Raw genomic sequence first — 22519 nt, forward strand, 5'->3', positions numbered from 1 at the left:
GTTAAACTGATTTGTAAATAACTTCTATTTAAAAATCATAATCCTTCCAGTATTTATCAGCTGCTGTTTTCTAAAGAGTAAGTTGTGTACTTCTTTTCAGTCTAGCCACAGTGCTCTCTGTTGACACCTCTGTCTGTGTCAGGAACTGTCCAGAGCAGGAGAGGTTTGCTATGGTGATCGGCTTCTACTATGGACAGTTCCTGACAGGGACAGAGGTGTCAGCAGAGAGCTGCAGAACAACATAAAAAAATGACCCAAGACTGTAATGCCAATATTTGTGTTCCTGTTGTAAAAGTGTAAAACATAGGTTGGATTAGAAATCTAGACAGCACATGTTGATGTTGGTGATAAAGCCTGTTATACTCTGTATATAACTGTTAAGCTGCAGATGTGAAGACACATTTTGTAAAGCATGTTTTATTGTCATAAGTTTACACTTTTAGGTTATTAAGTTCTAGTACAATTTAAAGTGTTGACATTGTGTACAATACAAGCAGGTGAACTAAAGAGCATTAAGTTAGTGTGAGGTATAGTAAAAACCAGTATATCTGTAAATCTACCACCTATCAAATTCCTTTAAATATGCACTGCCATTTTAAACAACTTCCCTCCATTTGGGTCTTTGTAATTCCAAACATTTCTGTTAATCATTTAATTTAATAAAAATGACTCTTTGCTCCAGAAAAACAGCCCTACAGGAAGCCACTTCTTTGTGCAGCAATCAGTGTCCATTCTTCAAAGGATCTGCATTGTCCATGCAAGGAAAATCAAGACTTTACTCTCATAGCAGAAGCCTCAGTGCTTAGTGTAACCCATTCCTTGCTGTGCTGCTATATGTATACAGTCCTGCCTCTTGTACCTAATCTCTTGTCTTAAGTCCTGTCTTTAGCAGCAGCTCAGTGCATAGCATAAGCTCCACTTTCTGTGCTGCCATTTATTTTCTTTCTGCTTACCCCGTCGACACTGGGGTAAGCAGTCTAAAAATCACAGGTGCTATAGAGAAAAATGCAGCCGCCCATACAATTATCTTCTGCAGCCGCTTGTGCCCATAACCTGGGACTGAAGGGGAGGGGGGGGCAGTACTCTGCACCATACATTTTTTCTCTATAGCTCCTGTCATTTTTAGACTGCCTATTGAAAGGTTATATACAACTACTGTATTCTATGTGTGGTGAATGCAGTAAATGTTGTGAGTAAATGAGTTATTAAGCTAAACATATTTTTCTATATTTTAATTTCATTAATAAACACGCACAATATTTTACTATTGGATGTAGCCCAAATCAGTTTTTACCTTGAATTCCAATGATATTTTTTGTGTAACAATAATATATGCAGCAGCTTAAAAGTAATCAACTTACCCCCTCTTCCTACTCGTAGTAGGTTTGTATGTTGCTCCGGTGCACTAATTCGCATGTGGCCAGTATACAGGTATGTATAATGTAGATATAAACTGGAGAGTACTCCAAATGGTTAATTGTGCATTCATAGAAACAGGAGCTGTCTAAAGCTTCTCCAACTTTATTTAAAAATTACTTTAAACGTGTGAACACCATGTTAAGAAGACAATACACAAAGACCAGTGTACTACTGCTGACATATGCCTATGAAGTTGACCGGAGGGTGAAAGAAATGCTGATGGTATATAAAGCAATGTAGCAAATGATGTGTCATAGACGTACTATACTTTTATGTATATGATTATCCAATAACCTTGCTTTCTCTATATATCTTGTAGGTAGCGTGTGGGTATTTCCAATTTATTTTGTCTACCCCCTCACATGCAATAGTGTCCTCTATCGGTTTTCATTTGGTGTTCTGGTTTTCCAATATGTATACATTGTTATCTTCTCTGTAACATTGGTGCTCGCTATCTGCTTTACTGGATTCAAAGTGAGTTATGTGTTCTTATTTTATTAGACATGTAGTATTGCTGTCATTTCCTTTGTTGTGTCTTGTAATCTTATTGTCTGCTCCCAACCTTACTTTGATACTTGTGTTCATCTTCCTTTCTGTTTTACTTTTTTTTTTTTGCTTACTCCCCTTTTTGTGTTTTCTATTCTGTCTGTCTCATTTACTACTTTGTAGACTCTTCTCATTTTGACTTGTTGCTGTATTTAGCTAGCATTGGTTTACATAAGATCAAAGTGGTCTTTTAGTTGACACTAACAATCTTGCTAAGTTTACAATTATTTTGGCCTTTGGTTTTGCCCTTCTGTGTCCCTCTTATATGAAAAAGTGTATTTAATACATAAAATGCCAATATTGTATGAAAACCATTAATAAGATGTATATACCATTAAAGGGGTATTCTGGTGAAAAACTTTTTTTTTTTTTATCAACTGGTGCCAGAACAGATTTGTAAATTACTTCAATTAAAAAATCTTAATACTTCCTGTACTTATTAGCTGCTGAATACTACAGAGGAAATTCTTTTATTTTTGAAACACAGAGCGGTCTGCTGACATCATGAGCACAGTGCTCTCTGCTGACATCTCTGTCCATTTTAGGAACTGTCCAGAACAGCATATGTTTGCTATGGGGATTTCCTTTTACTCTGGATAGTTCCTAAAATGGATAGAGATGTCAGCAGAGAGCACTGTGCTCATGATGTCAGCAGACAGCTCTGTGTTTCAAACGGAAAAGAATTTCAACTGTATTATTCAGCAGCTAATAAGTACAGGAAGGATTAAGATTTTTTAATAGAAGTAATTTACAAATCTGTTTGGCACCAGTTGATTTAAAAAAAAAGTTTTTCACCAAAGTACCCCTTTAAGGTAAATGTATAAAAAAGAATAAAGGGTCATATCTGAGATAGCTTTCCCAACCCTTGTGCTACTTCCTTGTTAGCAGGGCCACCATCAGGGCAGTACTGTTGCCAGAGCCCTGGACCAGGTGAACTATGTAATGATGCCGGCTTTGTAACTCTTCCTCCCGCACTTCCCACTGCATGTTAGTTAAAAGAACAAGCCCCTTGCAAGACTAAAATCACAAGAGTCTGTCCCCTCACCTTACCTCCCAGGTTCACTTGCCCACACTGTCCTCCAGCCTGTCACCCGGGTGGTTGCCTTCTGGACTCTGGTATTTTTTTACATATATGCCATTGACTGTGCAGTTAAAGTAATGTTACATTTTTATAGTTCAGACAAAATGCTATACATATACTGTATGTTTATGTTAATTTTTGTTAACTTTTTTTAATGGGAAAAGGGTGTGATTCAAACTTTTATTATGGAAGGGGTTAAATAACTTTTCTTAACTTTTTTTTTTTTTTAAACAATTTTATAGTCCCCATAGGGGACTATTACATGCAATCTTCAGATTGCATACACTGTTGAATGCTATGCCGTAGCATAGCATTGATCAATGTTATTGGATCTCTGCTGCTCCAGCCTGCCATGCTCCATGGCAGACTGGAGCATCAGATCATCAATCAGTCGGCAAAGAGGCAGGTAAGAGCCCTTCCGCCATCCTCTAAGCTGATCGGGACACTGCGGTTTCACCAGTCCACTAGGGGAGGATATAAGTAAATGAGTTAGCAACTGGCTCAGTGATAAGAAGCAGAGGGTAGGTATCAATTGAACTTACTTTGGCTGGGTCACAGTTACAAGTAGAGTAACACAGGGATCAGTACTGGGCCCACTTCTTTTCAATATATTTATTATTGACCTTGTAGAGGGATTATAGAGTAGAATTATAATTTTTATGGATAGTACTAAACTGGGTAAGGTGATCACCACATAAGAGGCTAACATAATATTACAGAGGGATCTGGGGATGTTGGAGGCTTGGGCACAGACATGGCAAATGAAGTGTGTTATGGATAAATGCAAGGTTATGCACTTGGCCCATAAAAACTAAATGTATAATTATGTGCTAAATATTAAAACATTAGGTAAAACTTCTACCAAAAAGGACTTGGGGGCAATGGTGGACAGTAAGCTCACCAAAGCGGGTGCCCAAGAGGGCGACAAAGATAATTAATGGTATGGGAGGATTATAGGACCAAGACAGGTTATCAAGCTTGGGGTTATTTCGTTTGGAGAAAAGACGCCTTAGGGACGATCTGATACAATGTATAAATATATAAACCTCTAAGTAATAAAATATGTAATATGAAATATAATAGAAATATATAATATATTTATTAAAATTAAATAGACAGTAGTAGCAATAAAAATATACAGAGGGAAACTAGATATCTGCAGGGCCCTTGAAGTCTAGTCCCACTTAATATCAAACAGTATATCTATAATATACAGGGTGGGCCATTTATATGGATACACCTTAATAAAATGGGAATGGTTGGTGATATTAACTTCCTGTTTGTGGCACATTAGTATATGTGAGGGCGGAAACTTTTCAAGATGGATGGTGACCATGGTGGCCATTTTGAAGTCGGCCATTTTGAATCCAACTTTAGTTTTTTCAATAGGAAGAGGGTCATGTGACACATCAAACTTATTGGGAATTTCACAAGAAAAACAATGATGTGCTTGGTTTTAACTAGGGATGCACCGATATATCGGCGGCCGATGCATATCGGCCGAAAATGGCTATTTCGGCAAAATGCCGAAACAACAAAAAAAGTGCCGATAATGACCACCTCCCCTGCCCACCCACAGCACAAGTTACAAACACTGTCAGTGGCAGAGGCACTCGTGGGGGGTGCAGGGGGGGCCGGCCGCAACATCTGGGGGGGGGGGGGGTTGCGCTCTCCGGGATAGGATTAGGAATACTACTTTTTATGTGCCCGGGCCGGCTCCTGTGTGTGGCTGCAGGCGGGGGCCGACCGGAGCATATAAAAACTAATACTGTGTACTAAAAACCAGGGGGCCTCCAGCTGTTGTGAAACTACAACTCCCAGCATGCCCGGACTGGCAAAGTCTGTCCGGGCATGCTGGGAGTTGTAGTTTCACAACAGCTGGAGGCCCCCTGGTTTTTAGTATACAGTATTAGGTTTTATATGCTCTGGTCATCCCCCGCCTGCAGCCAAACACAGGAGCCGGCCCGGGCACATAAAAAGAAGTATTCCTAAACCTATCCCGGACATCCCTGTGTCCGGAAAAATCTTTTCGGGACATAAGGATGTCCGCCAGTCACTCACCATTCCCCGGCGTCCTCCTGCGATCCTTCTTCGGTCCCTCGCTTCTACGCCTCTATGGTCGTACGCACGGGACGTCACTAACGTCCCGTGCGTACAACCATAGAGACGCAGGAGGACCGCAGGATCGTCGCAGGAGAACGCACGCCGGCCGGGGCCTGGTAAGTGACCGTGTCATCTTCTTCAGTGTTCCGGTCACCGCTCCTCCGGTCCCGGCACCTACTGCTATGGTCCATGGGCCATAGCAGTAGATGTGACCCCGGGCCGGAGGAGCGGTGACCGGAACACTGTGGGGGCAGCAGTACAGACATACAGCCTCCAGCCATACACTGTATATGGCTGGATGCTGTATGTCTGTGGGGTGGGCGAACTGCTGACCTAATGTGTGGGGGAGCTGCCTACAAATGTGGGGGGGAGCTGCCTACAAATGTGGGGGGGAGCTGCCTACAAATGTGGGGGGGAGCTGCCTACAAATGTGGGGGGGAGCTGCCTACAAATGTGGGGGGAGCTGCCTAATATTGTTGGGGGGAGCTGCCTAATATTGTGGGGGGGGGGGAGCTGCCTAATATTGTGTGGTGGGGGGGGAGCTGCCTAATATTGTGGGGGGGGGGAGCTGCCTAATATTGTGGGGGGGGGAGCTGCCTAATATTGTGGGGGGGAGGGAGCTGCCTAATATTGTTGGGGGGGGAGCTGCCTAATATTGTTGGGGGGAGCTGCCTAATATTGTGGGGGGAGCTGCTTAATATTGTGGGGGGGGGAGCTGCCTAATATTGTTGGGGGGAGCTACCTAATATTGTGGGGGAACTCCCGACCTAATGTGGGGGAGCTGGCAATCTAATGTGGGGGAGCTGGCAATCTAATGTGGGGGAGCTGGCAATCTAATGTGGGGGAATCTAATCTAATGAGCGGAGCGCTGCATTTTACCAGAAGACGGGGAGAAGTCATTTTCGGTATCGGTTTCGGCCGGACATTTTTTTTTTATTTCGGTTTCGTTTCGGTTCTGAAATTTCCATTTCGGGGCACCTCTAATTTTAACGTAACTTTATTCTTTCATGAGTTATTTACAAGTTTCTGACCACTTATAAAATGTGTTCAATGTGCTGCCCATTTTGTTGGATTGTCAAGGCAACCCTCTTCTCCCACTCTTCACACACTGATAGCAACACCGCAGGAGAAATGCTAGCACAGGCTTCCAGTATCCGTAGTTTCAGGTGCTGCACATCTCGTATCTTCACAACATAGACAATTGCCTTCAGATGACCCCAAAGATAAAAGTCTAGGGGGTCAGATCGGGAGACCTTGGGGGCCATTCAACTGGCCCACGATGACCAATCCACTTTCCAGGAAACTTCATCTAGGAATGCTCGGACCTGACACCCATAATGTGGTGGTGCACCATCTTGCTGGAAAAACTCAGGGAACGTGCCAGCTTCAGTGCATAAAGAGGGAAATACATCATCATGTAGCAATTTCGCATATCCAGTGGCCTTGAGATTTCCATTGATGAAGAATGGCCCCACTATCTTTGTACCCCATATACCACACCATACCATCAATTTTTGTGTTCCAACAGTCTTGGATGGATCTATCCAATGTGGGTTAGTGTCAGACCAATAGCGGTGGTTTTGTTTGTTAACTTCACCATTCACATAAAAGTTTCCCTCATCAATGAACAAAATCTTCTGAGGGTCCTGTTCCAATTTTAGTTTTGCCCATTCTGTAGCACCTGAAACTACGGATACTGGAAGCCTGTGCTAGCATTTCTCCTGCGGTGTTGCTATCAGTGTGTGAAGAGTGGGAGAAGAGGGTTGCATTGACAATCCAACACAATGGGCAGCACATTGAACACATTTCATAAGTTGTCAGAAACTTGTAAATAACTAATGAAAGAATAAAGTTACGTTAAAACCAAGCACATCATTGTTTTTCTTGTGAAATTCCCAATAAGTTTGATGTGTCACATGACCCTCTTCCTATTGAAAAAACTAAAGTTGGATTCAAAATGGCCACCATGGTCACCACCCATCTTGAAAAGTTTCCCCCTCAAATATACCAATGTGCCACAAACAGGAAGTTAATATCACCAACCATTCCCATTTTATTAAGGTGTATCCATATAAATGGCTCACCCTGTAGTTCAAATAGAATATAAGCCAGGTGTCGGCACTATATTCTGTCGGCACCATAGTATAGTGCCGACACCTGGATCATTTTTCTATTTGAACTATATTATAGGTATACTGTTTGATATTAAATGGGACTAGATTATATACAGTGGTCCCTCAAGTCACAATTATTAATTGGTTCCAGGACGTCCATTGTATGGTGAAACCATTGTAAGTTGAGACCATTGTAAGTTGAGACCAATTACCTGGTAATTGGTTCTGAAGCCACCAAAATCTGATCCAAAAATAGGAAAAAGTGAGGATTAAACAAAAATAAGTAGATAACTAATATAGATAAAGCAATTCCTTACATATAAAAGTAAGAAAAAGCTGCTGGGAGCTGTAAATCACTGTCTATGTAGAGGACAGGAGCTTCTTCAGGGTCCTGTACAGTACACGCAATGTCCTAAAAAAGTTAAATGGAGCCAACCTTACTTAGTGTCCACGAGCAGCTAACTGTGGCATAGGTTAGGAGTAGTACAGAGCATGTAATACCTCCCTGTACTGTAGGGAGGTGCTACCAGACAGGCAGTCAGTGCATGCACTTCAGTAATACAGGTGTTTTACCAGTGAATGCCCATTCTAATTGGTCGGTTCTTCCAGCCATACACATGTTTCGCAGATCTGGACTGTCCATAGCATTGTATGTTGAGTCTGGTTTCAAGTTACAATGGTCCAGAAAGAACCATTGTATGTTGAAACCATTGTATGTTGAGGCCATTGTAAGTTGAGGGATCTCTGTATTTCTATTATATTTCATATTAAATATTTTATTACTTAGAGGTTTGCTTTTTGCAAATTTAGGAATTCGTATTCTCCATTGGGTATTGGTTTAGCTGAGCCTCAGTAATAAGATAGGTGAAGTGAGCTGCACCCCTATTTTAAGTATAAATATATGAACAGTGATCTTTCAAGTGATCTTTTTATAACTTGGCCGGTAACCATGACAAGGGGGCAGCCTCTATGTCTAGAGGAAAAAAGGTTTCACCATCATCACAGACAGAGATTTTTTACTGTACAAGCTGTGAAACTATGTAACTCTCACGATATTGTTATGGTTGAGTCAATAAAGAAAGTCATGGGGGGCCTGGATGTTTTTCTGGAAAAATATAATATTACAGGCTATGGATAGAAGATTTATGGGGACATTGATCCAGGGATCTATTCTCATTGCCATATTGGAGTCGGGATGGAATTTTTCCTCTGATATGGGACAATTAGCATCAGCCTCATGAGGGTTTTTTTTTTGTTTTTTTTTTGCCTTCCTCTGGATCAAGATAGTAGGGTTTTAGGTTAAACTTGATAAACACCCCCCCCCCCCTTTTTTTTTTTTTACCTTATAAACTATGTAATTAATTTCCAGAAACAATATGGATCTAAAACTGATTGAAAATTTTAATTGCAAGCCTGATCTGTTTACTACTCTTTAAAGGGGTACTCCAGGGAACTAAACCCATAGCCCATCCTTTCCCTCTCACCAACCTATGTATTTGTCTAAAAATCATTCATTAGCTATATACAGCAGTTTTCCTCTTTCAGCTGTCACTTACATACAGGAAGTGTGAGGAAAACATCATCCAGCCAACTACTGTGTCTTCACAAGAGGGTGGGGGCTAGGTCAGTGAGGGGTTTTTTACACAGAGACAAGCACCAGGTGATTCCTGGCTTCACAGCACAAGTTTCCCTCCCCCTTCCCTCTCTGTGTGCTGTGAGAGAAGCTGGGTGAAGATTGCTGTAGATCTTATCACTTACTGCTGCCAATCAAAGCATAACATGATTTATTGCTGGAGGAAGGATAAAAAGACCTGTACAGTGTGTGAGCTGCAGTGTGAACATGCACACAGATAGTGAAAGCAATGGGCTGGAAGCCATTACACAGAGCTGCATTGACATCTGGGAGTTGTAGTCTGTAATGCAAACAAGGAAAAAAGTATTTAGGAGACAACAGAGGCCACAGGAGCTGCCAAAACCACATGAATAACTACAGGGGACACAGAACAGGTATTGTAGTGGCTTTGGGGCATTTTTATTTTTCTTAACTTCTCCAGAGTATCCCTTTAAGAACAATTGGAAACAGATTAATCCATTCCCATCCCTTGGCATACTGGTACATCATGGGTCGGGTGAGTGGAATATGACGTGGGCCCGTGGGTTGGGTCCATGTCATAAGAAGCAAATGCCTGCTGCTATCAGCAACAGACATCTTCCGGTTATGCTGGTTATAAAGGACTTTTAAATGGTTAAATGCTGTGATCAAAAGCAGTCACACCATTCAAGCACTAAATGCTGGTAATTCCTGGTGTCTAGGGGACCCATCGGCACCCACAAAATGTAACTGCAGGGTGCCAATTGGTTGCTGAGAAAGCCCAGACCATTACATCTGCTTCCAGGTTTTCCCTGCCTCTGTTAAGGTGTACCTGTCATTAGCAAAAACTTTTTATATCATGTAGAAAAAACATATGTATATTTGTAACATACATTGGTTAAACAATTTGTATCGTTTTGTCCCTGGAGCTATTGCCTGGGTTTCTCTGTGAAGAGACCAAATACGGGAGGTGTGGGTGGACAAGCATGGGTCTGTGCACTGAGGACAAACATGGCTCTTTGTAATGAGGAGAAGCAGGGCTCTGTGCACTGAGGACAAGCAGGGCTCTGTGTACTGAGGACAAGCAGGGCTCTGTGCACTGAGGACAAGCAGGGCTCTGTGCACTGAGGACAAGCAGGGCTCTGTACACTGAGGACAAGCAGCGCTCTGTGCACTGAGGACAAGCAGCACTCTGTGCACTGAGGACAAGCAGGGCTCTGTGCACTGAGGACAAGCAGGGCTTTGTACACTTAGGACAAGCAGCACTCTGTGCACTGAAGACAAGCAGGGCTCTGTGCACTGAAGACAAGCAGGGCTCTGTGCCCGGAGGACAAGGAGGGCTCTGTGCCGGGAGGACAAGCAGGGCTCTGTGCCGGGAGGACAAGCAGGGCTCTGTGCACAGAGGACAAGCAGGGCTCTGTACACTGAGGACAAGCAGGGTTCTGTACACTGAGGACAAGCAGGGCTCTGTACACTGAGGACAAGCAGGGCTCTGTACACTGAGGACAAGCAGGGCTCTGTACACTGAGGACAAGCAGGGCTCTGTGCTCTGAGGATTAGCAGGGCTCTGCACACTGAGGACAAGCAGGGCTCTGTGCAGTGAGGCTCTGTCAAAGGTATGGAGAGGTGTGCACCTGACGAAGCAAGGGGAGCATGGCTAAATGAGTTGTCTCTGCATATATTTTACCCAATAAACCTGTTTGGTTTTACCTCCGCTGCCCTCCATGCATTTGTGACAGGCTGCCACCTTGTAGCGCCGAACTGCGATCCACACCAGTGAGGGGTGCACACCTTTCCATACCTTTGATTCACCAGACCGCCTTCCTCGATGACCGGGACCAGGACGCAAGGCTGCCACAAGGATCTACTTTGAGTATATATGCTCATCTATGTGCATTACAGTGTTGTGCCTGCAGCGCAACACTGAAAGGTGAGTGTGCAATCTCACCAAGTATCTGATAGCACAATTAGCCATTTCTGCACTTTCTGCATTTTCTGAAAATTATTGGGAAACTGCTACACTTAGAGAGTGCCTCTTCTTTTTTCTGTTCCCTTTTTATAAATGTATCCCTGCAGTGAGGCTCTGTGACACGCTCCCGGCTCACACAGGAGGATTATTGACAAGCCAGGAGCCTGCACAGAGCCCTGCTTGTCCACCCTCACTTCCTGTATTTGGTCGCCTCACAAAGACACACAGGCAATAGCTGCAGGTACAAAGATATATAAATTTTTCACCAATGTGTATTACAAATATACATATAATGGTATTAGCTACATTATATAAAAAGTTTTTGCTAACGACAGGTACACTTTAAAGCCTGTCTTAAGCAGGCTTCAGCAATTAAGCGCAGAAAACATAGATCAATGTAATACAATAGCATTACATTGATCTATAATCAATGTTAATAAATGTTTAAATCGCCCACCTTTTTTCAATTTGTCAAACATATTTAGCATCTCCGTGTGCACAAATGTCTGAACTATTAAATTATTACATTCCTGATCCTGTGCAGTCAATGGCATGAATGCAAAAAAATACTAAATAACAAAATTGATTATTTTTTTATCACATCCCAGAAAAAATGTAATAAAAAGTAATCAAAAAGTCAGCCCTACACAAAAAATTATACAGCTAAAAACGAAAACGGTTGGCACAAAAAAAAACTATAACACAGCTCTTTAGGTGGAAAAATTAAAAAGTTATAGGAGTCAGAATATGGCAATGAATAAAAGTTTTCCATTGTTTTTACGATAAACCAAAATAAATGTTATCCCAGTTTGGTGTCAATAGAATCAACCTGAACCACTGAATAAAGTTAGCATGTCAGTTATACCGTATTGTGAACTCGGAAAAAATTATAAACCCACAAATTTGAGCAATTCCATTATTATTTTTTTCAATTTTGCCCTACTTATAATTTCTTTCTGGCTTCGTAATTCCTTATATGTGAAAAAATAAAAGTGTACCAATAAAAAATACAACCCATGCCACAAAAAAATAAGCCCTAATACAACTTAATAAAAAATAAAAAAAAGCTTTGGGTCTAAGAATGTGAGGAGTAAAACGTATGTCACAAATCAAAATTTGAGGGGTTGTGAAGGGGTTAATGGGAACTATTGTTTATCATTTGTAGAATTCATTGCTCAAAGAAGCCAGGCATCATACATACGTGATAGAGCAAAAAAGCACCAATTAAGCAATTCCATATTATGTTATGTTTCACAAATCAAGAATGTTTAGCTATTAAACAAGCAATGTCATATCTGTGATCTGTGTAGTTGCTACAAAGTTTAAATAAATAAAAATAAATAAATAAATAAATAAAAAAAAGCTAACATTCTCTAGGTGAGGCGGTTCCCTAATTCTTACCAAGGTTGTGATATTCTCATGAAAAAGGAGCATTAGTATCTTTAGAAAAAATGGTTGTAGTTCCCTAAACAATCCAATAGTGGGTGCCAGAACAGCTAAATTCTTAATAAATCATTGTGACTAAGGGTGATGATAAATCATGGCCATGTGAAAGAGATGGCTAATTATATTACTGTAGTTGCCTTCAAATAATATCAGCACTTGTGAAAACAAACAAAATCAAATAAAGAAAAACACAAGTTATTGTTTTTAGCAACACGCATATTGTTTATATATTTATGTTTATTCATTAAGTGTGTTAAACATGCTCAATCTGCATCCAGTGGTGAGGAGTCATTGCTGATCACATTTTATACCTGATGTGTTGAGATGTTACGTTCTGAATACATTACAGTAATCACATGCTGCTTGTGTGCAGGATATAGAAGCAGACATATATAAAATCGAATACAAAAGTAAACAAGTGCATTAAGCATGACAGTATCATGTAGCAGTATTACTGCTGTTTCATACTAAAGATGTACTAGGGTGCAGGACGACTTACAGTCATGACCGTAAAAGTTGGCTACCCTGAAATTTTCGCCCTTCCAATAAGAGAGACCTGGAGCAGTTTGCAAAGGAAGAGTGGTCCAATATTCCAGCTGAGAGGTGTAAGAAGCTTATTGATGGTTATAGGAAGCGACTGCTTTCAGTAATTTTTTCCAAAGGGTGTGCAACCAAATATTAAGTTAAAGTACAACTGCAGCGTTCTAACACCTATCCCCTATTCACTGGATAGGGGATAAGTGTTTGATCGCGGGGGGTCCGTCCGCTGGGACCCAACGCGATCTCCTGAACAGGGACCCCGCATTAGTGCTCATTGAGAGCATACAGTTCTATGGGAGAGGCGGGGAGACACGAGCGCTGCCTCCCCGCCTCTCCCAGAGAACTACATGGAGGAGGCATGTTGGCTGCAACATCATGCTGTGGCCGGCACACCTCCTGCATAGGAGAGCCACGGCCGAGGGTCCCAGCGTTTGGATCCCCTGCGATCAAACACTTATCCCCTATCTGGTGGATAGGGGATAAGTTGTTTTCGGCTACAGATGGCCTTTAAGGGTGCCAATAATTTTGTCCAGCCCATTTTTGGAGTTTGGTGTGACATTATGACCAATTGGATTTTTTCCCTCCCTTTTTTGGTTTAGTTCTAATACACACAAAGGGAATAAACATGTGTATAGCAAAACATATGTTACTGCAATCCTTTTCTGTGAGAAATACTTCATTTTCTAGAAAAAGTTCAGGAATGCCAACATTTACTGCCATGACTGTATCCCCTATCCAAAGTGGTCTCATGAAGCGGTGGTCAACACGTCCCCTCCATGTAACTCTAAGGGAGAGTCGGAGATACATGAATGCTGTAACTCTGGCTCTCCCATAGTGGTGCATGGAGGGTGAATATCGACCACAGCTTTGTGCGGGGGTCGACACAGCATGGTTAATGACGAGAGCTAAGCAACATTTGAAAAAAAAAAAAAAACATCACATTCACAACACTAAATCCCTTGAAAATACAATATAAACCTCACGTGCCTGCTGAATTGTATTCATTTAGGGGCAATGTGTCATCTGTATTTGCTACTATGAACTGCAGACACTGTTGGATAGCTGTTTTGGTCTTAAAGCTAAACCTTTCCAGGAGTTAACCCCACCAGGACCAAGGGCATACAGGTACGCCCTCGCATCCTGGGACATAAGGACTAAGGGCGTACCTGTACACCCCAGGTTTTTCCGTTCACCGCCGGTAACTGGGCGATGAACAGAACGGGATGCCTGCTGATATCCTTCAGCAGGCATCCTGTGCCAATGCCTGGGGGGTCCTGACCGGTGATTCTGGGTCATACGGGTCTCTGGTGTCTAAGACAGCCCGATCCCCCTGAAGGGATAGGAGAAAGATGGCAGGGGTGCCACCCCTCCTATCGCTGCTATTGGTCGGTCAGAAGCGACCGATTAATAACAGATCAGGGCCAGGCGGGTTAAAGTTCGGTTCCCCTGCTCTGCCCACCCACGGTAGTCCAGGCAGAATGGGGGAACTGTCCTGCAAGCGGCAGCCGAGAACCCTTACCAGCGGCGACAATCAGTGGCGGGCGGCGATCCTCTCCCTGGTGCGGCTTCTTGGTGCAGCAATGTCGCCTGGTAACATGTGGAGAGCCACAGTTTGGAGACCACTATACAGTGGTCTCTAAACTGTAGCCCTCCAGATGTTGCAAAACTACAACTCCCAGCATGCCCAGACAGCCGTTTGCTGTTTGGGCATGCTGGGATTTGTAGTTTTGCAAGATTTAGAGGGGTACAGTTTGGAAATCACTGGGCAGTGGTCTCTAAACTGTGGCCCTCTAGATCTTGCAAAACTACAACTCCCAGCATGCCCACACAGCAGTTTGCTGTCTGGGCACGCTGGGATTTGTAGTTTTGCAACATCTGGAGGGCCACAGTTTGGAGATGCATCTGAATCCACCCCCATATGGGGTACTTCCGTACTCGGGAGCAATTGTGTTACAAATTTTGGGGGGCTTTTTCTCCTTTTACCCCGTATGAAAAGGAAAAGTTGGGGTCTACACCAGCCTGTTAGTGTAAAAAAAGATTTTTTTTTACACTAACATGCTGGGGTAGCCCCATACTTTTCATTTTCACAAGAGGTAAAAGGAAAAAAAATTGTACCGCAATTTCTCCTGAGTACGGAAATACCTCAATTGTGGATGTAAAATGCTCTGCGGGCGCACAACAAGGCTCAGGAGTGAAAGCCCACTATGTACATTTGAGGCCTAAATTGGTGATTTGCACAGGGGTGGCTGATTTTACAGCGGTTATGACATAAACGCAAAAAAATTAATACCCACATGTGACCCCATTTTGGAAACTACTCCCCTCACACAATGTAAAAAGGGGTATAGTGAGCCATAACAAATGTAACAAATTTTCATTAAAGTTGGATGTGAAAATGAAGAAAAAATTTTTTTCACTAAAATGCCGGTGTTACCCTAAATTTTTCATTTTCACAAGGGAAAATAGGAAAAAAGTTGTAACCCCATTTCTCCTGAGTAAGAACATACCCCATATGTGGCCATAAAGTGCTCTGCGGGTGCACTACAATGCTCAGAAGAGAAGGAGCTCCATTGGGCTTTTGGAGAGAGAATTCGTCCGAAATTGAATGTGTGATTAGAAAGCACCCATGGTGCCAGAACAGTGGAACCCCCCCCCCCACATGTGACCCCATTTTGGAAACAACACCTCTCATAGAATGTATTAAGGGGTGCAGTGAGCATTTACACCCCACATGTGTTTGACAGATTTTTGGAACAGTGGTCCGTGAAAATTCAAAATTATCATTTACATATCCGACGAGTGGTGTAGTTTCCAAAATAGTATGTCATGTGTTTTTTGTTTTTTGCTGTTCTGGCACCATAGGGGCTTCCTAAATGTGACCATTTCAGCAAAATTCACTCTCCAAAATCCCGTTGTCGCTCCTTCCCTTCTGAGCCTTGTAATGCGCCAGCAGAGCACTTTACATCCACAGGTATTTCCTTACTTGAGAGAAATAGGGTTACAGATTTTGGGGGGGCTTTTTCTCCTTTTACCCCTCATAAAAATAAAAAATAAATGGGTATACAAGAACATGTGAGTATAAAAAATTAAGATTTAAAATTTTCTCCTTTACTTTGCTGCTATTCCTGTGAAACACCTAAAGGGTTAACAAACTTTATGAATGTTATTTTGAATACTTTGAGGGGTGCAGTTTTTATAATGGGGTCATTTATGGGGTATTTCTAACATGAAGGCCCCTCAAATCCACTTCAAACTGAACTGGTCCCTGAAAAATTACGATTTTGAAATTTTTCGTGAATAATTGGAAAATTGCTGCTGAACTTTGAAGCCCTTTGATGTCTTCCAAAAGTAAAAACATGTCAACTTTATGATGCCAACATAAAGTAGACATATTGTATATGTGAATAAATAAATCATTTATTTGGGATGTTCAATTACCTTATGAGCAGAGAGCTGCAAAGTTAAGAAAATGCTAAATTTTTTAAATTTTCATAAAATTTTGGAATTTTTCACCAAGAAATTATGCAAGTATCGCCGAAAATTTACCACTTGCATAAAGTAGAATATGTCACAAATAAACAATCTCGGAATCAGAATGAAAAGTAAAAGCATTCCAGAGTTATTAATGCTTTAAAGGGGTACTCCCCTTTTTTTAAATTAACTGGTGCCAGAAAGTTAAACAGATTTGTAAATTACTTCTTTTTCAAAACCTTAATCCTTCCAGTACTTATTAGCAACTTTGTGCTACAGAGGAAATTCTTTTCTTTATGAATTTCTTTTTTGTCTTGTCCACGGTGCTCTCTACTGACACCTCTGTCCGTGTCAGGAACTGTCCAGAGCAGCATAGATTTTCAATGGGGTTTTTCTCCTGCTCTGGACAGTTCCTGATACAGGTGCCAGCAGAGAGCACTGTGGACAAGACAAAAAAAAGAAATTCAAAAAGAAAAGAATGTCCTCTGTAGCATACAGCTGCTAAAAAGTACTGGATGGGTAAAGATTTTTTAATAGAAGTAATTTACAAATCTGTTTAACTTTCTGGCAGCAGTTGATTTAAAAAAAAAAAATGCTTTCCACCAGAGTACCCCTTTAAGGTGAAAATGGGCTTTGTCCTTAAGGGGTTAAAGATGGTCACTAAACTTATAAAATCACCTTTTTATCTCTCAGCCAAGTGTCAAGGAGGTGGAGCTGAGCTCTTGAAGTGTCACAGCCTGGCACACCTCCTTGCTCACTCTCACCTCCCGCCTTCCATCAAGGAGGGGCTGAAGGTGAGAGCAAGTAAGGTGGTATGCTGTGGCACTTTAGAAGCTTGACACCACCTCCTTGACATCTAGGAAATAAAAGGCAATTTTTTTTCAGCAACCTCTATTAGCTTCAGTTTGCATGTATACCCTAACAGCCATCCAGCAGCGCCTGTAGCATTTAGCAGTAAATACAACTGCATTTTGTACCCAAACATCTTCTATTTGAGAATTATTGGTGAGGCCCCTACACACATTAGATCCTTAGTTAAACCCATTGATTTTAGTGGGATTGCGCAATGTTAATCTGATGTGCATAGCCAGCATGTAAAGGGGTACACCGCCCACAGACATCTTACCCCCTATCCAAAGGATAGGAGTTAAGAAGTCTGATCACGGGAATCTCTGCATTTTAAACAGTAGGGTTAGAGTGCTGGGCTCCTTTGGCGGGAGACATGATGTCGTGCCACGCCCCCTCCATTTATGTCTATGGGAGGGGATGTGATGGCAAGGCCCTGATGGATAGGGGAGATGCCTAGGGGCAGAGTACCCATTTAACTAGTTGGTCTTTAAAAACATCAAATGGCAGTCAGGTTCATACATTTAGGGGGCCCACAGATGTGGCCTAAAACCCCATGAAAGGACCATAGATTTTAATAAATATTTTGCTTGTGTACTTGTGAGCCTTCATATTTTATTTTCACTATAATGAAGTGTTATTATGTCTTTGTGCCCACCTTCCTCCTCCAAATCAGGACCCTTGTCAACACCGATGGAGATCCCAACAGTCAGCTTCTCAATGTTTGACATTGCACTTGCGGTCCCTTAGTAGGTTCGGCAAAAAGGGACATCGAACCCGGACCCTTGCAGGTGCCTTCTAGCCCAGAGGGAACGGGTAGGTTTGTTGCGGGCCTCTCTCCTTTTGGAAAAGGGTTTGCAATGGACCACATCCTCTTGCACTTTTTCTTGCACTTGGGTAATAGAGAGCACGTTCCTCGACTGTTTGACATTGTTATGGCAGAATCTGTGTATACACCATGATGGTGTATAGTCATCAACCCTTTCAGTAGTGATGATGATAGCCACACTAAAAAAAAATTATTTAAAGGAGAACTCTGGTGGAAACAAGTGGAAAGCAAATGTTTTCCAATCAACTTGTGCCAGGAAGTTAAACAGATTTGTAATCTACTTCTATTTCAAAATCTTAATCCTTCCATTACTTATCAGCTGCTGTATACTACTGAGAAAATTGTGTAGTTCTATTCAGTCTGGCCACAGTGCTCTCTACTGACACCTCTGTCCATGTCAGGAACTTTCCAGATTAGAAGCAAATTCTCATAGAAAACCTCTCCTGCTCTGGACAGAGGTGTCAGCAGAGAGCACTGTGGTCAGACTGGAAAGAACTATATCTGATAAGTAATGGAAGGATTAAGATTTTGAAATAGAAGTAGATTACAAATCTGTTTAACTTCCTGGCACAAATTTCTCTATAGTATATCTGTAGCATACAGAAGCTGATAAGTACTGGAAGGGTAAATATTTTTAAATGGAAGTAATATACAAAAGTTTCAAGCACCAGTTGATTTGAAAACATTTTATTTCCACCAGAGTTCCCCTTTAACCATCTGAAATTATGACTGGTTTCCCTCCACAAGAAGTTCCCATACTTTATCTTTATCTATTTGTAAACATCTAAATATGGGTATGTGTCACAGTCCAAAGTAAGTAAATAGTATCGGCCATGTCATTTTTTATCCAACAGCAGGATTTATATAACACAGACTTGGATGCCAGTGATTAATGTGAAACGATATTTATTACAAAGGGGCACTGATGATGACACCAAAGGAAAATGTATCATGCTGTCACAAAGACCTGTGACGTCACTAGTTTCTTTCTCTAAATATAGTCAAATACACTTGAGGCTGAATGATAAAGTAATACAATCTCGTCAGTAATCTCTTCATGTTTGCATTTCTATTTGCAGAGTCTTACTAAAGCCTCCCTCATCTAAGCACCTAAAGACTGGCAAAACTAGAATGTTTGGCATCTCATCTAGTCACAGAAAGAATGATAGAGAGAGACTTAGATTTTATCAGTAATGAATTCACATTTCATCATACTGAAACGGTGCTCTTGAGATCCTAATATACTTTGAATGGGTACTCCCTTCTCTTCATAGACCAAATAGAATGCAATGAATTTCATGAACTCTTCTCACGTCAAACTGTTGTTATAAACAACAACTTTCAGACTCTTGACAATGCCTGCCATGTATGCTCTCTCACCATTATTAACATGCAGTAACAACAATCCTCAGCAGTGTTCACAGACTAATAATGCCATAAAATACACCTAGTTCCGCATCACAATTTCACACCTGTCCTTCGGGGAAAAAACCCTAAACATTCTGTGTGTTGCCCTGCATAGAAAATAAATATATATATTTTTTTGTTTTCTCAAAAGCTGTAACCTTTGTAAACTTTGTCATGAATAAAACAATATTCTATGCACTGTGTAGAGTCATCTTATTTTCATTAATGCCGTATACACTCGAGTATAAGCCCCCCTCGGCTTATACTCGAGTGAACTCTCCGCCTGTCAATCCCTTCTCAGTGGTCTTCAACCTGCGGACCTCCAGATGTTGCAAAACTACAACTCCCAGCATGCCCGGACAGCCATTGTCATCATCCAGACCCCCCATTAGTTTTCTACTCACCTCCCTTTTGTGGGAAGGAAGGGTGAGCTGGTCCGGGCCATCTATGCTGCAGGGACTGTCCGGTGGGGAGGGTTAGTCGTTCCCGGGCTGTCCATTTTCACCGGGAGGCCCTATTCTCCGCTCCGGGCCGGCCGCGGCCTAGTGACGTTGCCTTGACGATGAAGCACAGGGATGTCCGTGCGCAGCAGACGTCCCTGCGCATGAACGTCCCTGTGCATCGTCGTCAAGGCAACGTCACTAGTCCGGGGCCGGCCCGGAGCGGAGAAGAGGACCAGCTCACCCTTCCTTCACACCGAGGGGAGGTGAGTAGAAAACTAAAGAGGGGTTTGGATGATGACAAAGGCCGCAGTGGTCTTCAACCTGTGGACCTCCAGATGTTTCAAAACTACAACTCCCAGCATGCTCGGACAGCTGATGGCTGACCGGGCATGCTGGGAGTTGTAGTTTTGCAACATCTGGAGGTCCGCAGGTTGAAGACCACTGATGACAGGCGGTGATGATGAAGGGGGGGGGATGATGACAGGGTGATGATGACGGGGTGAAAATGACGGTGATGATGACGGGGGTGATAATGACAGGGTGATGATGATGGGGGTGTTAATGACGGGGGTCTGGATGATGACAAGGTGGGATGATGACATGGGGGGGGTGATGTATTTCCCACCCTAGGCTTATAGTTGACCCAATAACTTTTCCTGGGTTTTTGGGGGGAAATTAGGGGCCTCAGCTTATATTCGGGTCGGCTTATACTCGAGTATATATGGTAAATAGTTTTTTGATATTGTGGCCCTGCAATGGAAGAAAATGTGTGTGATACGGTCTATTCACACGGCGGAATTATCTCTTGCGGAATTCCGCCTCAAATTAAAGCCCAAAGACTTTTTGGGGATTACGCACTCCCATTCACACTTCTGAAAGCGCAAGCGGAATTTCAGAAGTGTGAATGGGAGTGTGGAATCCCATAAAAGTCTATAGACCCACAGCATCACTCCCAACTACATTCCTGAAAATTCAGGGCACGTGGGTAGTCACTGTTTAAAGGGTACCTGTGGCCATCTCCAGCGGTGGAATATGTTTAAAGCTCTCAGGAAATCTAGTATCCCAAGGCTTGCGTCAAGACTGACGCAATCAGAGGACGAATTTCCAGAAGTCCCATAGACATTGTAAGGGAATTCCGGAAAGCATTCTCTGATCGCATCAGTCTTGACTACGAGATAGTTCAGGAGCTTTAAAGATATCATCCCCTAACCGAATCTGAATACCCCCACTCCCAGTCCGCTGGAAATCATGACAAGTACCATTAAAACAATAAGGCCTCATCCACACAGCAGAATTGGGGACCTATGCACTGTAAAGCTGTATTAACTCTGCGTGCTGCCGTATGGTGACTCCATACATACAGTATTGGACATAGTGCCTGAAGAAACGCCCAGTGGGCGAGAAACTGCGCCGTCGCTTTGGACGGGGCTCCGCAACTCCTCTTGCCCTGCCGTTCCATCTGACTGTGTATTGCCAATGTGACTACTCTATTCAATAAAGAGCACAGCAACGGACTGGTGAGTGAACCGCTTCTTTTTTCTGCCTACCTTGGATATATTAATACATTATATACTAGAAATTTTATATACTAAAACCCCTTTTCCATTTACATCCTATTCCCTAACATTCTATGAAATTCTTTAAAATATGGCAAATCCAGTCATGCTTAGCTGGGCACTGTCACTTTAAAAAACTTTTGACATCTTTGTAGTTGTTGGAACTGTCCGGGAGAATACCCCGCTAAATGTGTTCTTTCCCTGCTCTGTGCCATGTGACCAAGACAAACATACACTGTAAATCTATGGGATTGTCTCAGTGGCCGACACAGAGAGCGGGCAGAGAATTCCCCAGACACATGCATCTATCCCCACTCTTTCTAGTGACCAGTCAGGGTTTGAAAACTCAGACTCTGACCGATAAAAACTTTTAAAAAGCAGCAGGTACACTTTAAAGCAGCATTAGCTTCATTTACTTATGAAGATGCTATAGCGTATTAGTAATTATTATTCCCAAGTTCCCTAGTCAAAGTAGGTCATGCTTCCGGTAAAGACTGAACTGGGCAAAGCTTGTTGATGCTTATCAAAGACATTCTACACATGCCTCATTATAAAAATAAATATGTATTGATACATATGATTGATACATGAGGATTCAATTCTAAGCTGAAACTTAGAACATCTAAATGGTAGGAGGATGAACTTTTTGTCAGTTCAGGCAGACAGTCAAACTTCTTGTTCAGAAACACATGAATCCTCATTTGTCTTATTTATTTTTCAAACTTAACTTTATAAGGCCACGTGCTTACGCTCAATAAAACACAAGAAAAGGGGAGAAAGGTAAAACAAACCACAGCTAAATGTATCTTTAACATGATGCATAATATGTGTCAAAATATAGAATTCCTTTTTTTTAAGTTGAAAAAAAAAATTGCTTAGATCACATCACTGGTTTTCAGTATAAAACCACTGTTATATTGAGTATGGTACGAGTATGTTGCTTATACCTTCCCCCCCCCCCCCCCCCCCCCCAAGCAAAACAGTATGTAGGGTACAATATTCTTCTGCTGGAAAGAATTCAAGATATATTGTACAAAAAAAAAAAAATGCCAAGAAGAAACACATTGAGAAAGGGCTGAAGTGGGACCAAAAAGCATCCCTGACAAATAAACCACAACAAACCCACATACAATATCACCTCCACCCAATACAATATAG

The 22519-nt window shown here is 42.1% G+C and overlaps 1 protein-coding gene across 2 annotated transcripts in view; it reads left to right on the forward strand.

Annotated features, from left to right (window-relative positions):
* LOC130277760 (transmembrane protein 272-like) overlaps positions 1 to 19467 on the forward strand; it is a 45932-nt gene extending 26465 nt beyond the window's left edge. For both annotated transcript variants that reach the window (XM_056528509.1, XM_056528510.1), the window contains exons 5-6: positions 1739 to 1893; positions 19035 to 19467. In XM_056528509.1, the coding sequence (XP_056384484.1) occupies positions 1739 to 1893; positions 19035 to 19061 (182 nt within the window). In that variant the 3' untranslated portion in view covers positions 19062 to 19467. The remainder of the gene's footprint in view (positions 1 to 1738; positions 1894 to 19034) is intronic.
* The last annotated feature ends 3052 nt before the right edge of the window (positions 19468 to 22519 follow it).

Source organism: Hyla sarda, chromosome 6 (genome assembly GCF_029499605.1).
Source record: "Hyla sarda isolate aHylSar1 chromosome 6, aHylSar1.hap1, whole genome shotgun sequence".
NCBI classification, from domain to species: Eukaryota; Metazoa; Chordata; class Amphibia; order Anura; family Hylidae; genus Hyla; species Hyla sarda.